General features: G+C 32.9%; 2 protein-coding genes across 8 annotated transcripts in view; one reads left to right on the forward strand and one right to left on the reverse strand.

The window, feature by feature from the left end:
• The window catches only part of LOC126864773 (protein alan shepard), a 46,709-nt gene extending 35,209 nt beyond the window's left edge, over positions 1–11,500 (forward strand). Inside the window, exons 2-11 of one of the 7 annotated variants that reach the window (XM_050616472.1) lie at positions 1,338–1,790; positions 3,088–3,302; positions 3,468–3,526; positions 3,641–3,786; positions 7,901–8,058; positions 8,154–8,307; positions 8,384–8,578; positions 8,800–8,892; positions 8,989–9,149; positions 9,226–11,500. In XM_050616472.1, coding sequence (XP_050472429.1) covers positions 1,338–1,790; positions 3,088–3,302; positions 3,468–3,526; positions 3,641–3,786; positions 7,901–8,058; positions 8,154–8,307; positions 8,384–8,578; positions 8,800–8,892; positions 8,989–9,135 — 1,620 coding nt within the window. In that variant the 3' untranslated portion in view covers positions 9,136–9,149; positions 9,226–11,500. The remainder of the gene's footprint in view (positions 1–1,337; positions 1,791–3,087; positions 3,303–3,467; positions 3,527–3,640; positions 3,787–7,900; positions 8,059–8,153; positions 8,308–8,383; positions 8,579–8,799; positions 8,893–8,988; positions 9,150–9,225) is intronic. The other 6 variants (XM_050616474.1, XM_050616471.1, XM_050616476.1 and 3 more) reach the window with 6 other exon arrangements.
• A 580-nt stretch (positions 11,501–12,080) lies between these two features.
• LOC126864775 (ribosome biogenesis protein WDR12 homolog) lies at positions 12,081–17,666 on the reverse strand. The gene is made up of 9 exons (XM_050616479.1): positions 17,484–17,666; positions 17,242–17,327; positions 16,948–17,158; positions 16,727–16,867; positions 16,482–16,657; positions 16,339–16,409; positions 16,013–16,259; positions 15,799–15,931; positions 12,081–15,727 (listed from the first exon to the last, which is right to left on the reverse strand). The coding sequence occupies exons 1-9, from the start codon at positions 17,549–17,551 to the stop codon at positions 15,589–15,591; spliced, it is 1,272 nt and encodes a 423-aa protein (XP_050472436.1). The 5' UTR covers positions 17,552–17,666; the 3' UTR covers positions 12,081–15,588.
• Positions 17,667–17,719: the final 53 nt, after the last annotated feature.

A 17,719-nucleotide genomic window follows, 5' to 3' on the forward strand; every position in this document is an offset into this window, starting at 1 on the left:
ATGAAAAGAAATGTTGCGGGCAAGTTTTCTGTTTTCACCGCAAATAGTAATTGTTATCGTTACCTCACAAATCTCAGGTAGAGCGCAAACTTCTTTTCTTTTCCTTCCTTTCTGTAATGAACCAGTTGCCTATTCTCACTTTGCCACAATAATATACTCAAGGCGATATTAATCATCCTAAACGATTTATTTCTTGGGTGACTCGCGTTAGTCTCTCTGCCGACGATCACGATTTCGCTGCGATCACGTTGGAAAATGTTACAGTTGGCGTGACTCTGTCTTCAGTTACGATTGTACGTTCTGTATTCCTGTGCCGCGAGGCTAAATTTAAAGGCCAACTGTGCCTAAAAAGATTTGTGTGTGGTACCGTGACTGTGATTGAATTACCAGATATATTTTCGTTTCGTCGAGTAATAAAAGAAGATTAGTATTGTCATTAATAATATCAGGCAGTACCGGTGCTATTGAACTTTTTGAAATTTTCTGATTTTCCCACATGGTGACATGGCTCAAGAATGGTCTCTTTCTGAAATATTATTCTTCGACAGCCTGTATCGGGATTCTCATCAACTTTTTGCAAAACTGTTTTTTCTAAGTCAAAAGTGGAAACTGTTTTCGATTCTCCAAAGTGTTGAAAATTGCCCTTTATCATTTCAGAAATTTTTAATTAATCTAGGGAACTGAACACATTACTGGTTAGATGTCTGTAATCCAGAAAACCTTCTTTATATAATAAGGTCTCCAATGTTTGCAGTCATGTTTATTAGGACCTTTTCGCCCGCTTTGATGAATAGTATATGAAGTTTGGCATCAACTTTTTGAAACATCCTATGGAAAATGTTTAAAATATAGCACTTGTTACAACATTTGATTCTATTGTTTGAATGAAAATTAAAAAAAAATTACTATTCATAAAAATATGGATTTGCATATAAATGAAGAATAAAAGAAAGAAACAAGCAGAGTTCATTTTTCTTGACTTTTCATTTTATAGCAGAATTATCAAATCACAATGATTATAATGTTCAAAATTTTTTCCATAAGATAGCATTAAAGATGTAATGTACTGGTTAAAAACAGGGAATGTCCACTTCGTACTGGAACAAAACACAGAAATAATTACTATAAAATAATTAATGTTTTATTGATCATTCTTTTTTAGAATATCTAAGTAAGGTATAAATTTTATGTTATTGCTACTACAATCATTTTTTCAATAAAGCTATTTTGTAACATTCCTTATTTTTCTCTCTTCCCTTTCAAATATGTTCACTCTACCGACAAATCAATAAACAGAATTGAACGATCAAAATGTACTTGTTTGTTACCTGTTTCAGGGTACGAATGGTCCTAGACCGGCGTATGTGGGTGCTAATAATGGTAATGCCGGTGGCGCCGGGGGTGGCGGTGGTGGTGGTGGAGGCGGCGGCGGCGGCGCTACGGGCGGTGGCATCGGTGTTGGTCCGGCGAGCGGTGGCGGCGGTGGAGGTGGAGGTGGCGGTGGCGGCGGCGGTGGTGGAGGCGGGCATGGATTGAAGGGGAACACCGGCGGCGGACCACGAGGTGGGAACCCCGTGCAGTATCGCGCGAGCAGTGCAGCGGCTTGGGGCGCAGCGCCGCCCTCTCATGCGGCTGCGGCTGCGGCTGCGGCGGCGGCTGCCTATCCACCGTACACGCGGTATCCAAGCGCAGCGGCTGCAGCTGCGGCGGGCCAGATGCCTGTCGGAGCACAGCAACTACCGCCTACGGCGAATCCTTACGCCACCGCCACCTACGCACAGCACGCGTCGGTAAGTCCTCTCCTTTCATTCCTCATCAGCTAGAGCTTTATACCATTCGGAACTCATGCCGTTTTCCTGTAACGAACTGTTTTCGATTTGAACATGGACGGATTCTTTGATTCTCTCGATTGGCATATGGACAAATAGGTTGTTACTTTAAGACTTTAAACATTGTACGTCAAATTGATTGTTGTTTATTCGGATACAAGTGTGATTTATTAGCTGGAATGTTTAGCCTCTTTATACATATGAACTTAAAGAATGATTGATGCTTTTATCTAGAATGCAATGGTGAATTTTAAACTTGAGTTTAACAGATGGAGTTTTGAATTATTTGTGAGTAAGGTTAATCGTTTTATGAAGAGAGGGTGACGTTCGTAGTCGGCTTACGTGCAGTTTGATGGTTAGAAAATGGTTGGGTAGTGCAACAAGGTAACCTATAAAGTATGCGCGGAGTGTCGTGTGATAATTGTAGATCTTCCCTTTTTTTGTGTAAACTATTTAATTTAGGTATCTGTGATATTGTAAAATGAATATATGCGTAGGCAGGAGAAAAGACCATTTTGCGCAGCGAAAGGGTTAACCCTTTCTCAAACCGGGTGGGGCCGTGACAACTCAGCACAGTTCTCGTGGAAACGATGTGCGATTTCTTCTCTCATTTGTTTTTCCAATCTTTCATTAACATTTATTCTTTTCTGAACTCACAATGTGTCTCTTCAATTGATTGTTCAAAAAATGTATGTACTTCGCATAGAATGATACATAGATCTTCGTTTCTCTTTTATTGTAGTAGTGGTATTATGTTTTACCGGCATAATTATAAAGGACAAGTTGAAAGTAAAAGAAAAGCTTTATTCTCTGGCAGTATGTAGATAGAGGGCGTGATAAAATAAAAAATTATCACGTGTTATATCATGATACTTTTAATCTTTTCTCGTACCGGGTGGGGCTAGTATACTTTTATAATTTTTGATTACCACGTTCGATACCTTTTTTCATCAAGTTCAAATATTAGATGTTTTTTTTCTAACAGAATAGTATTTAATTTGAATCATATTTCGTTATTGCGTATTTATTTATTGCTTGAATATTTTTAAATTGATATTTTGTATTAAGTTCTATTGTTTAAAAAATACTAATTGTTAATATAATTAAAAGGTTTTAATGTATCTAGTCCCAAAAACATTTTTTATAAAATTTTTTCTAAAATAATAAAATATGCATGTTGTACTATTTTGTTTATATATTTATTATGTTAATAATGATTTTTAATTGTTTTTAATTGTATATTTTAACTGTATTACAGTATGGTGGACAACGGGTACCTACAGCTTCCTCTCCAGCTAACACTAATAGTAGTTCCAGCAGTGCTACCGGCAGTCGAAGTGGGACAATGAGCACAAGTCTTAGCAATAATGCTATACAAGGACAACAGGCAGAACAGCTATCAAAAACAAATTTGTATATTCGTGGCCTCAATCAAAATACAACTGACAAGGACCTCGTAAACATGTGTTCTCAGTAAGTCATTCGTGCAATTAGTATTTTCTGTTAATATCTGATTGGTAGTATGTTATTATTTGAATTGATTGTCAATATAACTCTAACTTTTAGTAGAACTAACAGACATTGAATTTTATTTATAGTGCGGGAGTGTGTTATTTCTAATACATTGTGTTTTTGCAGATATGGAACTATTACATCTACAAAGGCCATTTTGGATAAAAATACGAATAAGTGTAAAGGTAATTAACTTTTCTATTATATCTTTGTTTTTATCATTTATTTTTTATTAACTATGAATTCAACGTTACTACTAACTGGTTTTGCTAATTGATATTGCAATTGTTGTGTTACAGGTTACGGATTTGTAGACTTTGAGTCACCAGTGGCGGCAGAGGGTGCTGTGAAAGCACTGGTTGCCAAGGGCATCCAAGCGCAGATGGCGAAAGTGGGTATCTGGTTGCTCCCTAGACTGCCCAGTGTACGTTGGTTGTGCATGCAAGTACAGTAATACCAGAGTAACAGTAAACTCCTTTTCTTTCTTTTCTTTTCTTTTCTTTCTTTTCTTTTCTTTCTTTCTTTTTCCCCTCTTTTTCTATTCCCTTTTATCTTTTTTCTCTTTTTATTTCCTATTTCTGCCTTTCTACTTTTCAGTCTATCCTATTCTAAAATCCATCTGTAGTCCTCTTACATTTGATCATTATTACAACCCTTACGCTCTCCCATTGATATATCAACTATTAAATGCCATTAATTTGAAAAAGATTTTTATTCCTGTACTGCTATGATAAATATGTATACAGTACAGTACTTTCATGCATTATTTATCATATAATGTTGGATAAAAAAGTACTGAAATTCTGATCACAATAGATATCATGGTTGTCTTTCAGTGATCAAAGTTTTCCAATGAAATGATTTTTAAAGTTAGATTCAACAATTTATTTGCAATATTTGTTTGCTAATAGCAGTATTTGACTACAGTCATAATATATAAGTTATTATTATTTATTTTATTAACTATAAAAAATTAATCAAATTGTTATGATAAATAGTAGATGTCAATATATGTGTCAATGTATATTGTTCTTTTTAATTTTATGTTTAAATTCCAGAAAAATTGTTATCAATAAATATTTTATAACTAATAATGAAGTTCTTTAAAATGCTGTTAAATTATTCACTTTTGTTATAATAGTTGAAAGACAAACATGGCATCATCGTCTTGGCATCATTGCTCTGCTCTCAGCCCCTCTAGAAATGCATAGAGTTTGTATCTTGACAAGACTGTTTAGTATCTTATAATCGTTGCGTCTTGTAGAAAAAGTATTTTTAGTATAGAGATGTCAGATTAAAAGAAAGTGACAGGTTTTATGGAAGATATAACAAAAATTAGAACTATTTAAATTTACTGACAAGTGAGAAGGGATTTCAAATAAATTTATAAACTTTCACATGCTTAAGATTTATCTTTTAACAACAGAAAAATATTGCTGCTAGAGGGGTGGTATTATGCACAAATTATATTTTCATTGATAAAATTCGAAAAAAAATTTTTAAGATACAGATGTTCGTAAAGGTAATATGACTAGTATAACGTTATATAATTGTATTATCAGTGAAAATATAGTAGCAGGCAATTATGCATATTTTAAGATAAAAAGAAGTACTATAAAGTTCTTCCTATTAGAACCTATCTCACTTGTCTGAAAATCTCTAGTTTTCACCAGTTCTCTGCCATTCTGTCTTATATACCTACCAAACTATCGATGCTTGTTGCTGTACCTCGGCCACAAACTGCTGATACTGCTGTGTCAACACATTTATAATTCGTGTCTGAAGATTGCATTCATTTCAGCACTAAATCAAGCCTCTAGCAAATTATTCTAATGTATTCAGATGTCTGTGTCTGTGCCCTATGTAAAAAAAAGAATCAGTAGCTTATTGTCATACTAAGAAAAATTCTAAAATTCTTTAGAATACTCCATTAAAATTGCTTTTAAGTGTGGTAGTATACTATACTACATGAATAAAATACGTTATAGTTTATCTTATTCTCTGTGCAATCTGTCAAATGTTATGTGTCTGTCTCTTATTCTAACGGTGTGTAAATATTAGAAAAGATCGCTTATATACATTTAGTTTAAAAATTTTTTCACTTTGAATTTTCTTTATTTGTTTTTATCTACGTATGCACATTGCCAATAAAAAGTACTGGTTCCTGCCTATATTTATTGCTAAATAAAAGACTAACTTGGAATGTTTCTTCTAATCTGGCCGCGGTAAAAGCACGGGGTGCCATCAGCAGCTGTGATGATGTCAGTCGCATGTGATATGATATAACTAAACAATGTACCCATTATTAAATGTATTCAGGGTACATGGTATTTACTTACCAGTTAGTGATGCTATGCGAAGATCAGGTGCTATCTTAATCCTGGGGTGTTGGTTGACTCTGATTGACACACTTGGCTTGATTAATAAAGTTTAACCGGCACACCAAACAAGTTTAGGATGTGTATTTGGGAATTTTGAAAAGTCTTTAGCAAGAACTTAGTACACTATAGCTACAGAGAATTGCTAAAGTTTCTAGTGATTTACTGATTAAGTATCATGTATAGAAATATGTACAAATTATTTTTAAAATCCTTTATACACATTCACACTTGATCAATTAAATCAATTTATTGAGATACAAAGTCATTAAATTATATTATGGTTTTATCATACATATATGTATATGTGTTTATATGCATACATATATGTGTATATGTATATTATATTTTTTAAAAGAAATATATATATACATATATAGATGCCATAAGCTTAGCTTATATCATAATGTTTTCATTATTTATTTTTTTGTTTTAATGCATTCGCAAGATTGAAGTAAATTGTCGTAAAGTATAAGTATATTCAAGTAACTGTAGAGTTGATTGATTTTTGAGAGAAATGGTGGATCTCAAAATATGCTTGAGGGTGCATAAATATCAAATTCGAATTCGAGTTAAGTTTAGTGTACATATATCTTTTTGCTTTTTGTTCTCTACATATGAGAATCGTAAGCAAGAAAAACTTGAGCATGAACACATGTATATGTATGTGTATATATTTTGGAAACATATATTTTAATAACATTGCAAGATAATTTGACTCACTTTCATTTCTATCTTATAATATAACTGTATATATGTGAACATGCCTGTGCTTTTTTGTTATGCTTGTATCCAACAGTGTGTCATATGTGACTGAAATTTTATTAATGCTTTGAATGGTTATCCTCAGTATTGTTTATTATAAACAATTAGTTAGCTTGCATTACTTATGGTACTGGTTATTTATCATATAAGAATATGTGATTCCTAAAACACAAATTTATAAAAAGTAGTAGAAAGATAATATAACTAGAAAAGAATTATGAATATTCTTTACAAAAAAGTTTACTTGTAAAGAAAGATACTTACTGTTACAAATATATATTTTACACAGTTAACAAAACAATGTAAATCTAACAGAAACCACGTTCGAGATATCATTTAATACAAATGATTTAATTGGAAAAAAGAAAAGGATATAATAATTGATAAATACGTTCTGGAAGAATGTAACAATTTATTATTTGCATTAAATAAACAATGTTTGCACAGGCGAGATTCACTATTGTGGTTTTTTGTGAATTCATTAGTTGCTTCTTGACTTTTAGGTCATTATTATGCATTACTAAATTTTGAATGCAATAGGCACATATAGATTGTAAATTTTATATACAATTTAGAAAAAAGGAGTTCCGTTATGAAAAAACGAATGCGTGTGAGCATGCTTTGTACATAAATGCAGTATATATTTGATGTCAATACTAGTTTTAAGCATCCATAAAGCAAATTTGGAGAACCACCACAATATGGTAAAGTAATGCCATGAAGCATGATAATCTTTCAGTATTAAAAATAATGATTATTTTAATTCATAACAAATCGTTTTTTGAGTATTTGTTCATTCTTACATTCAATATTAGATTAAAGTAATTGTTATAGTTTAATGCTCTCCTTTAGTAGTATCTTGTTGTAGATTTATACAATTTTTTTTCATTATTTTTATTAAAATACATTGACAAGTTACATGTAAGAAATTTTTGTGATTACTGTATACAATTTTAGTTTGTTGAATTTCTTGCATCATTGTATATATTGTTATGAGATTTAATTTTGAATTATCATTTTAACATTCCATGTGAATGTGTATATACAATAGAAGCGTATTATGAGACATTTTAAATAAATACTTATAACGAATATCATCATAAAAAATGCAAGGATATATGAAATCTATAATATTGACCTTGTGAGCTAATATAAAAATGTTCCAATCATATTTATTATGATTATTGATTTCTCATTGTAGTGACCTCGTCTGTGCATTCATTTGTAATCATAGTTACACAGGAATATGTAAATACATGTGTTTTGGTCGTGAATGTTAAAATGATAGATATGAAGCTTTTTTGAAATTTATATACAAGTATATTATAAAATATATTTTTATATATATTACAATATATATAAAAAGCCAGGAGTGTAATACAATAAGTTGCATAGTATTTTTTACTCTCTTCTCAGCAACAGGAGCAGGACCCAACTAATCTATATATTGCAAACCTGCCCCTGAGTTTCAAAGAAAATGATGTTGAAGGTTTGCTTGCTCAATATGGGCAAGTTATTTCAACACGAATATTACGTGATACAGCTGGACAAAGTAAAGGTGTTGGATTTGCAAGGTTAGTGTTATATTATCATTTAAAAGATAATTATCAATCATATTAATTTTTGTTACATTTAGTAATATTAATATTTTATATTATGTATATCTTAGAATGGAATCTAAAGAAAAATGTGAACAAATAATTCAGATGTTTAATGGAAAGGCACTACAAGGTGCTAAAGATCCGTTACTGGTAAAATTTGCTGATGGTGGTAATAAGAAAAAATCATTATACAAAAGTACAATATGGAGGGAAACTGGCGAGGTAATTTATGCAATTACAAAAAGGTGAAGATAGTATTTAATGTACAGTTTTAATGTTGTGGTGTGTACTTTCACAGAATATAACTTTGAATTACGATACAAGTGGTGTTGGTCAAAACGGGGTTGCAACTACTCACATGCTACCTGCAGCCACCTTAACACAATATAGTCGTCATTATGGTCAAGCTTTACCGGGATACAGTGTGCCAGGAACGCCCTGGGTGACTCCTTACTTGGTGCAGACTGCCCCTCCACACATGCAACAGGTCGACGTGAGTTTTTGTACAAACTTTTTGTTGGTTTTGCTTCCTCTCTTTTTTTAAATCATTTATCATTTATCTTAAATAATATTATTCTTCCATTATTGAAAAATTTCATATATTCGTGCATAATTATTAATCTGGATATTTTTGTACTAAATTGTTACTAAATGTTAAAAGAACTGAATAAAAGTATTTAAATTTAAAATTTTAATATGAATTTCATATTACAGATGATGCCATCAGCTGATCCTAGTAATCCACAATACAGTATGATTCCTCAACTAACTACACAAATGTCTACGTTACATCTTGGCACTGGTTCCGTAAGTATAGAATCTTTTTTTTACTTTCTCTTAAATTTTCAATCATTTTTTCAACATTTATGTTAATTTTAATTTTTTTAATATTTCATTTTTCAGTACATAGCAAGCCCACATCCCTATCCTTATACTACTTATCCTCCTAGCATTATTCATACCATGCCACTGGGTGATTCTGAACAAACAAGTAATGCAGCATCTCCTGATGATTCTTACCAACAATACCAAGCTCAGCAGCCCAAGTAGGCTATGGTTTTTAGGTATATATAGCATTTCACAATGATTTTTCTGTTATATATATAAATATATAGGATTTTATAAACAAAGCTGAACCAGATTTCCGTTTTTTTAACATTTCAGATACGATTACACCGAGAGTTATGTAAGTTAGGAGAGCCACACCTGTTGATAAGAAGGATTATATTAATGAAGGATAGATAAGGCTAAATACAATACATAAAGTCAGATAAGATTCTTCCTCATGATAATTGACTTGCCAGCCATCTTTTATACATTTTATCCATCAGATAAATAGGTGAAAGTAGTTAATATTTTCCAACGATTAGAGAATGAATGTTGTCATAAGAACGGGGTACGAGTGCTCGTGTCATCTACATTGTTCGGCACCAGCACGGCTCCATACGCTGTAACGCCAACACATCATTACAACAGTGACAAAACTGATATTCTGCGACGGACAGTTTAGTGTCAAGCTGATAGGCTTCCAGGATTAACTTTAGGTATTACATTTACTAAGGAAACGATAAGTCGAAGCTAAAGGCTTTGAGAGTGTGAATAAAATATTTTAACAAAAACTGTAAACTATAAAAGAAACGCTGCTCAGAAATATACAAAGGAGAATTCTTCCCAAGAAATAATAATAATAATATACAGAAAAAAGCACTTCCAAATGCTAGAATTGATTAAAAAAAACATTCAGATTTGGTTACTTGTAATCAGTACCTACCGGACTTTCGTGCCAGCTGGCTGGCCGGTGGCTGGGCTGCGAAGAGAAGGGGTTGTGGATCAGTATTTCTTTTTCACAGAAGATACTGAAGAAAAGAGCTCTTCCTTAACAGCGCACACCACCCCATCCACTAACTGCACTCTCATCATATTATTTCTTTTTGTTTTCTTCTGTTTCGTTCAGACATTCCAAGCCAGGCACATATATTGTATGTATGTATTGCCACGCGGAGATTTTTATCTACTTTTACAAGTACAGTTCGCGTTCTCTTTTTAATCACGGACGAATATATTTTATGGACGAAAAAGAAGTGAAGATTTTAAGAGAGAGAGAGAGAGCGAGCGAGCGAGAGAGAGAGAGAGAGAGAGAGAAAAAGATGAAGCTTTATTTCTAAAGGAAAAAAAAACTTCAGGATATATGTAATTATTGTAACAAGAAGGAAAGGAACATAGTACTTTTTAGAAGATTTATATTTATGAGTACAGTTACTACGAATTGATATCAGTTTTAATTGTACAGTGAATACAGATATTTTTTTTAGAATTGTGCCTTTTCAGACAAATCCGCTAGACTGGGATATGCTGAAAAATATTATAATATATTTTTACGTCGGTATGTAAATGCGAAACTTGAGCCAAATTTTGATCTTCTAGTTAAGAGAATATAATTGTTTTTGCGTTGTAGCCAGTTAAATATCACTACGTTTGTTTTTTGGTTATGAATTCGAATAGATTTTGTATGTGTATAGTTGCCACTAACGGGATTGACGGACCGAAAACATCTGTACGGTTCGTACGGAGTCTAGGAACAAAAGAAAAATGATATGAAATCAAATGGCGGATCATTGTTAACTGAGACTAATCCATACCGCCCCAAAAGAAAATGAGAGAGAGACAGAATAGGCTTGTTACAACGGAATACGATAGATAGAGTGTAAATTAATTTATTATATCGAACAAACGAATAAAATCGCGTTGCAAATGAAAACGAAAAAGATAATGGGACTGGAGTAGAACGATAGGCGAGAGGATCGAACGCGAGGAAACAAAAAGAAACGTAAAATACAGAATATAAGTTGAAAATTTTCTATCTACGTGGTATCGAGAGAGAGAGAGAGAGAGAGAGAGAGAGAGAGTGAGAGTGAGAGAAAACGGAGAAGCAAAAGGTTTAATGATAAAAAAAAGAAAAAACACCCTCCTCTCCTGCGTTCCTCTAAGCCCGTTTTTACATCTGGCACAGTTTTCACGTTGTCTGACTTAGGTCGAGTCGAGGAACGATTAGCAGAAAGCTTTCTACCAAATATTACGAGCTCCGGGCTCGAAGTGGCAGGCAGGTAGTTAGATAGAGTTAGAGGCGATCGTAGCTATTATTATAATATTACAATAATATGCTGTATTATTATAATTAATGATTACTATTATTGACGTCATCTAAAGTATGAAAGATTTTTACACTGTTGAGACTTGAAGTAAATAATATATTTAGTTTATTTTGGTACATCACGATTTGATGACAAGAGATAAAAGATGAAAAAAGTGGTATGAACTATTTTTTAAGAGACCGATTATTACTCGATTTGAGTCCATGCATTAAGGGAGACTAACAAAAAAGAATAAGAGAGCGAGAGAAAGAAAGAAAGAAAGAGGCGAACCTATTTGCGAGTGTGTAAATTGTTTGCACAAGCGATTGTCACCATGACTGACAACAAAAATCACATGTGATTAAATAGTGAATTTTGAAGAATTTTACTAATAGACTTGTACTAAATAACTAATTATTATTGTGACGACCAAAACAAAAAAAAAGAGCAGCATTTTTATAGTGCTGACCGAGAGCGGAAGAACGATGGTTCGGCCGACATAAATGCCAGCTCCCGCAGATACGGAGCCGCACTGGAGAGCGGGCAGAGAGGAGAGAAAGAGAGTGAGGAAGATCAATGGATGCAAGGGACAATGAGCGAAAGAGACGCGGAGAATCATAGAAGGCGAATGAAAGTGCGTGAGCTAGAAATTTAGAAGAAAATGTGTGTAGAAAGCAGGGGGGTAGAAGGAAGTTAAATGATAAAATGAGCGAAGTGGAGGGGGGGGGGGGGGAAGATAGATGCTAGAATGTGAAATATACAAGAGAGAAAGTAAGAGTGAACATGAGAGAAAACAAGAGCGAATGCGTCGTAATCTATTGTATAGAACCTGGGAAGAAAGAGATGTTGTGTAGTTAGTGTTGATTATAAATATATAGGATAGGTACCATTTTTGGATAGGAAGTAATCAATTAAGTGATTAAGTTTAGGTAGTTAGTTAGGTGATAGTTAGGATACATATACAACTGCCTCTCCTCGTTAAAAAAACGCAAAAAAAAAAAAGAAAGGAAAACACACATCAGGCGAGGCACCGTTCAGCCTATGCACCTCGCACCCGTCAAGACTGACTGGCTATTCATATTAATAATAAATATATATTATTCTACAACATATTATCTACTGTAATATAAATAGTAAGAACTGCTTGCTGCGCACCGCGGGTCAGGTGCTTGGGCTGGCCGGGCGTGGTTTACGAAAAAGAAGAAAAAAACCAATCTCTTTTTTGGAACGTAATGTTTCCAAGCAATGCTGCTTTCCGTAAGCTTTCTTTAGAATTTCTAGCGTAGCCTCTTTTTAGATTAGATTTACAACTAGTAGTCGTAGGCTGATGTAGAAAGATGAGGATAAAAAGGAAAAAAACGTAGGGTGTTTTTAAGTAACGAAACAAAAAAAAATAAGTAATATAATGTTAGTCGAACGTCGGCTTAAGCGATAAAAAGAAATAATAAGAAAGATGCGAGTCCGAGTTGAGACTTTGATGATGCCCGATAATGTAACGCGCGTCATCGTACTTCGACTTGTACAGTCCTTAGATTTCACCGAGGTTTTAAGTCATTGTTTTACTATTGTTAAGGAGATAGGTTTTTAGCTATAACGAGAGAGAGACGAACATTTTTCCATTTGCCCCATTGTTCTGCTTTTTTTTTACTTCGACCCTTCCTGTATCTCTTCTAATTTCTTTTCCATAACTTTCCCGTGCTCCTTGTTTAATCCAACATCCGTTGTATTTTTCGACATATACAAATCTTCTATTCATAAGCGTCAAGACGAAAGAACGACACTTGTAATTATACAAAAAAAAAAAAAAATTGCCATTACTATATTCGATTCATTTTGTTTGTTTCTTCTCTCCACTATATAATTAATTGTTATGTGGTGTGCGACCAATGAGAATATACATGAGAATTAAAAATTTCGTAAATTTCAAGATGAGAGAAAGAGGGAGTGAAAGGGACAGAGAGCGAGAGAAAGGAAAGAAACAAAATATGATGTTGAGGCATTAAGTTCGCATGCGTAAACGAGGATTAAGTAATCGGGAGGGAAAAAAATATAAAAAAAAAGTAAAAAATGAACACACACATTAGGTTCTCGGATACTTTTAAGATGGCGAGGCATAGCACGTAATGAAATTCTTAGATTAAGGCAAGTGTGTCATAGCTAGTTAAGAAATAGGGGCTCTTAGAAGTCGATAGGTGCTGTAATAAAATGAAAAAAAATGAAGTAACAAGAACAACAACAAAGTTTAACAACGGTCAGAATTAGATTTTTCATGGAACTTGAATAAGAACACAGGGCATACGCCACTAAAAGTGCCCTTAGTTTATTTTGGATCGTTTAAAAACGCTAGTCTTTGTGTGAGATAATGTGGGGGTTATAGATAGGGTCTTCTAAAAAAGAAAAAAAACGAAAAAAAGAAGAGAAAAACAAAAAACGCAAACAGAAAACAAAAAGAGAGAGAGAGAGAGAGCGCGAGAGAGAACGTGAGATATAAGTAGTAAATACAAAAGATAAAAAAGAAACACATATGAGGTGCGCGAGAGCGAGAGAGAGAGAAAGTGCGAGACGAATGTGTGGTGTGTAGGTTGTATGCATAATTTATAATGCGTACTTTAAATAAAAAGAACAACCATCTGCCTATGACACGACACAGACTGCAGAGACACACTGTTACTGTAAACTGCACACTGCGTGTGCACGCTCTAAACGTCACACACTTCTTACACTTTGTATGTGGAGCGTGCACCAAACAGTTTTTAGAGTTACTTACAAGCATGGTTTGGTATTCAAAGTGAAAGAATCAAATTCTTAATTACTATCATCCCTTATTTTTGATCAATAAACGATCTGTTTTGGGGATTTATTCGAATCATTTTCTTTTCCTTTCCTAAGTTTTCTTTAATGGCAGGCCAATTGTGAAAATAGTCTTCAACACAGAGAGAAGAGAGCGAGAGAGTGAATCCCCAAATTATAATTATATCATTGTTTCTTCTCAGATGTCATTTTTTTAAATTGTACTTCTCTTTTGTCTGCATTAGATTTCGTTGAATTTCATAAAAAAATAAATACAGATTCATTTTCGTTTTTTCTTTTCCTTTGTTGTGTCAAAGAGTGAAAGAACAATTTCTGCGAGAAACGAACAAACGAAATGTAAAGTCTGTAAAATAAACTTACTCTCGTACAAAATCAGTGACTGTATTTACACGTATTCCAACACTAAAAAAAGAGAAATATGCCTTCTATTGAATCAAGTAGCGACTATTGTATATGCCTTTTTCAATGTTATATCCTGAGATAGATTTTTGGTATTCTCCAGGACTAAAAGAGTGAGCTTAACGAATTAAAAAGAAAAAAAGAAAACGAAAATAGAAGAAACTCCAAAAAGGAAACAAGAAATATCACGTTCTTCTCAATCGAACATCGGTTAAACGAAATTATACTGTTTATTAATGTGTAGTAGTACAGCATGTCCAACAGACTGAACATTTGTCCTTTGTAAGAAATGTTAAAATAATAAGCCCCCCACATTATCCCAACTAATTGTGTAATAATACATCCAGCGTCCGCGTTTATACTAATCGACGATAGGATTGTTTTCTGCGGAGTAACAAGACTATGGAGAATTAATATGCCATGTTCGATTTTTGGTAATACGGTAGAACGTAACGAGTCTTTTTCTTAATACTTTTAACACCGTACACGCTGATGCGATTTGTACTATTTTGAGTAAATGCTTTTAATTTGTGCGCAATAAAGATTCGAAATTTTAAAAAAAGAGGTGAAGATAAAAAGATTTTAATCGAGATGCTGGCAATGTATGAGAACGATTACTAGATCTCCTCTTTTGTCAATTAAATGGTGGTTTTATAATGATGTAAAATAGAAGGGTAAAATTAAAAAGAAAAAAAAAAGGAAAGCAAACACATCGTAAAAAGAACTCATTGAAATAAAAAGAGTACGAATTTTGATTTGATGCTGAGAGCTTTTTCTTAGGCCATGCAATACTTTTTCCATTAGGGTTGTACTTTTTGTCTTTTTGATTTCGTTAGATGTGTTTATTTGTACGAAAATATTTTGTAATTACTTTATATACATCATCTCGATCTGCATTCACGTTTAATTTATTTCAAGTTACGATGTTGGAGTTAAAAGATTGATCCGATATCTTTTGATTATTTTACACTGAGTACATGATTTCGTGATTCAGTACGTTTCACGATGGCGATACGTGTTTATTTCTTTTAGATGATTATATTGCTTGATTTAGAATATAATAAATATTAAGTTGATAAAAAGAATCTTATTCTTATTAATTTGCACTATGCACAATTCATTTCTCTATTATATGTAAAAGTTATAAAACAATATTTCGCTATTAACGAACAATATGTTTCGATTTAAATATCCTTACGGTGTTATCCGCACCTCCGGATACCATGAATTTGGGATTCGACCAATTGCAACATAATACTTTATCTTCATGGCCAGAAAGGTCAAATAATGGCGCTTTAGGACTATAAGAAGAGAAATAGTTTTTTTTTTACACGGAAAGCAACTTTGTAAATAAAATTGGAAATTATCGTACCTTCTGGTATCCCAGAGTTTCATCTCATTATCGTATGCTCCTGAAATAAAAAGAGTTTCGTCCACTGGCGACCATCGTACAGATTGTACCCATTGCGTGTGAGAAGTAAATATTGCTTTCACAAGTGTTCCCTCTAAAAAAGAAATATTATTTTAATACAACTTTCAATGCAACAATGATTAGAAATTTATAAATAAACGATGTCAGTCGAAACCTGTAGATCTTGGATCGTATAATCTAATATGCCTATCGGCTGACGCTGTTATAACAGTACGAGTTAATGGGGAATAATCGAGGTCAAAGAAACTTTTATTTCCAGCCAGTTCGTGTTTGATTCCTCCTAATTCTGAATCCCATATTTTCATCGTATGATCCCACGAGGATGTTATAATTTCTGTTTTATCTGACCATACTACACCACTAATGGCTTCTTTGTGACCTTTCATAGTTCTTTTAGGTACCTTTATAATGCAAACGTACATATCATAATAAATTATTTCTTTGTTGATAAATATTCTACTGATTATTCATTTTATTTACCCTTGTTTTACCATGTTCTGATTTTAATCTTTTTGAGCTGGATTCACCATCTTCATTTTCATCTTGATTAGCTACAAACATAAATGAAAGTGAACCATTTTCTTATTAACGAACTTCATTTTTTTGTTATATAAATTACTTACCTGTAGACCAGATTTTAAGCATTGTATCCCACGCCCCAGTTGCCATTATAGTCTTATCGTAATTAATACTAACAGCTTCTAGTCCACGTTCGTGTCCCCTGCATACATGAATGCAATCTACAGAGTTTTCCATAATGTTCCAATCCCATATTATAGCTGTTTGATCTTGAGATGCACTGTAAATTATAGATGGTAAGAATGATTTAAAATTATTCAATTCAACTTTTCCCGGTTTTAAATCATACCTAACAAAACTGGCTGTGTCACTAGTCATGGATATCCATGCTACTGCTTTAACAGGTGAAGTATGTCCAGGAATTACTAAATGATGTTTCCCTTTAGATGTCCATATATGTAATGTGTTATCATAACAACCAGTCAAAATCCTATTAAAGTATAATAAGTATTTTAATACAAAATAATAATGTTAATAATAAATAACAACAATAAATATCAAAGAAGTTACCATTTTTCATAAACATCAACAGCAGATACCCAATCGTCATGTAAAAGACAATCCTGAGGTTCTGGTGGTGGATACTTTTCAACATATTCAACAATAATCACTTCTTCTGTAGAAATATTTTTTTCTGCTATGTGTTCACTTAATGAAGTGCGTAAAAATTGTGAGCACACCAAGAAATCAAATTCTATATCATTTTTTATATCGGTCGACTCTAGAATTAAATCCAGTTAATAAACAAATATTCCTCAATAAACTTAATTTATGTTTAAGTTTATTAATTTAGAAATATGCTACCTTTTAGAAGTTCATTTATAAGAGTATTTAATTCACTTGTTACAATGGATGTGTGCACTGATAATGGGAAATCCGGAACAGCATACCTAAAATTTGAAAAAATTATTTACCACATATATTATGATTACTGAAATAACAAAATTATTGCAAATTATATAAAGCATAAACACAATGTCATAACTGTGTAACAAAATGAAATAACCTCCTAATGCAGTTTACAAAAGATAATTAAAAATACTTACTGTTCCTGCTTCGTAAGAAATTTTATTTGTACCTGTGGAGCACTGTTGTTTAGGCTTTCATTAGCCATCGTAGTTTTAATATTATTCGTACTTTACTCTTTTATAAAATGGGAATTATAGAAAATACAGAAAATACACGTGTGTGCTACATTTTAAACTAGATTATATCGACACCAGTAATCGACTTCTCGGAAATCTGAACGAATCGATTTATCATGCAATCGATACTCTTCTGT

The sequence above is a fragment of the Bombus huntii genome, chromosome 4 (genome assembly GCF_024542735.1).
Source record: "Bombus huntii isolate Logan2020A chromosome 4, iyBomHunt1.1, whole genome shotgun sequence".
In the NCBI taxonomy this organism is placed as follows: Eukaryota; Metazoa; Arthropoda; class Insecta; order Hymenoptera; family Apidae; genus Bombus; species Bombus huntii.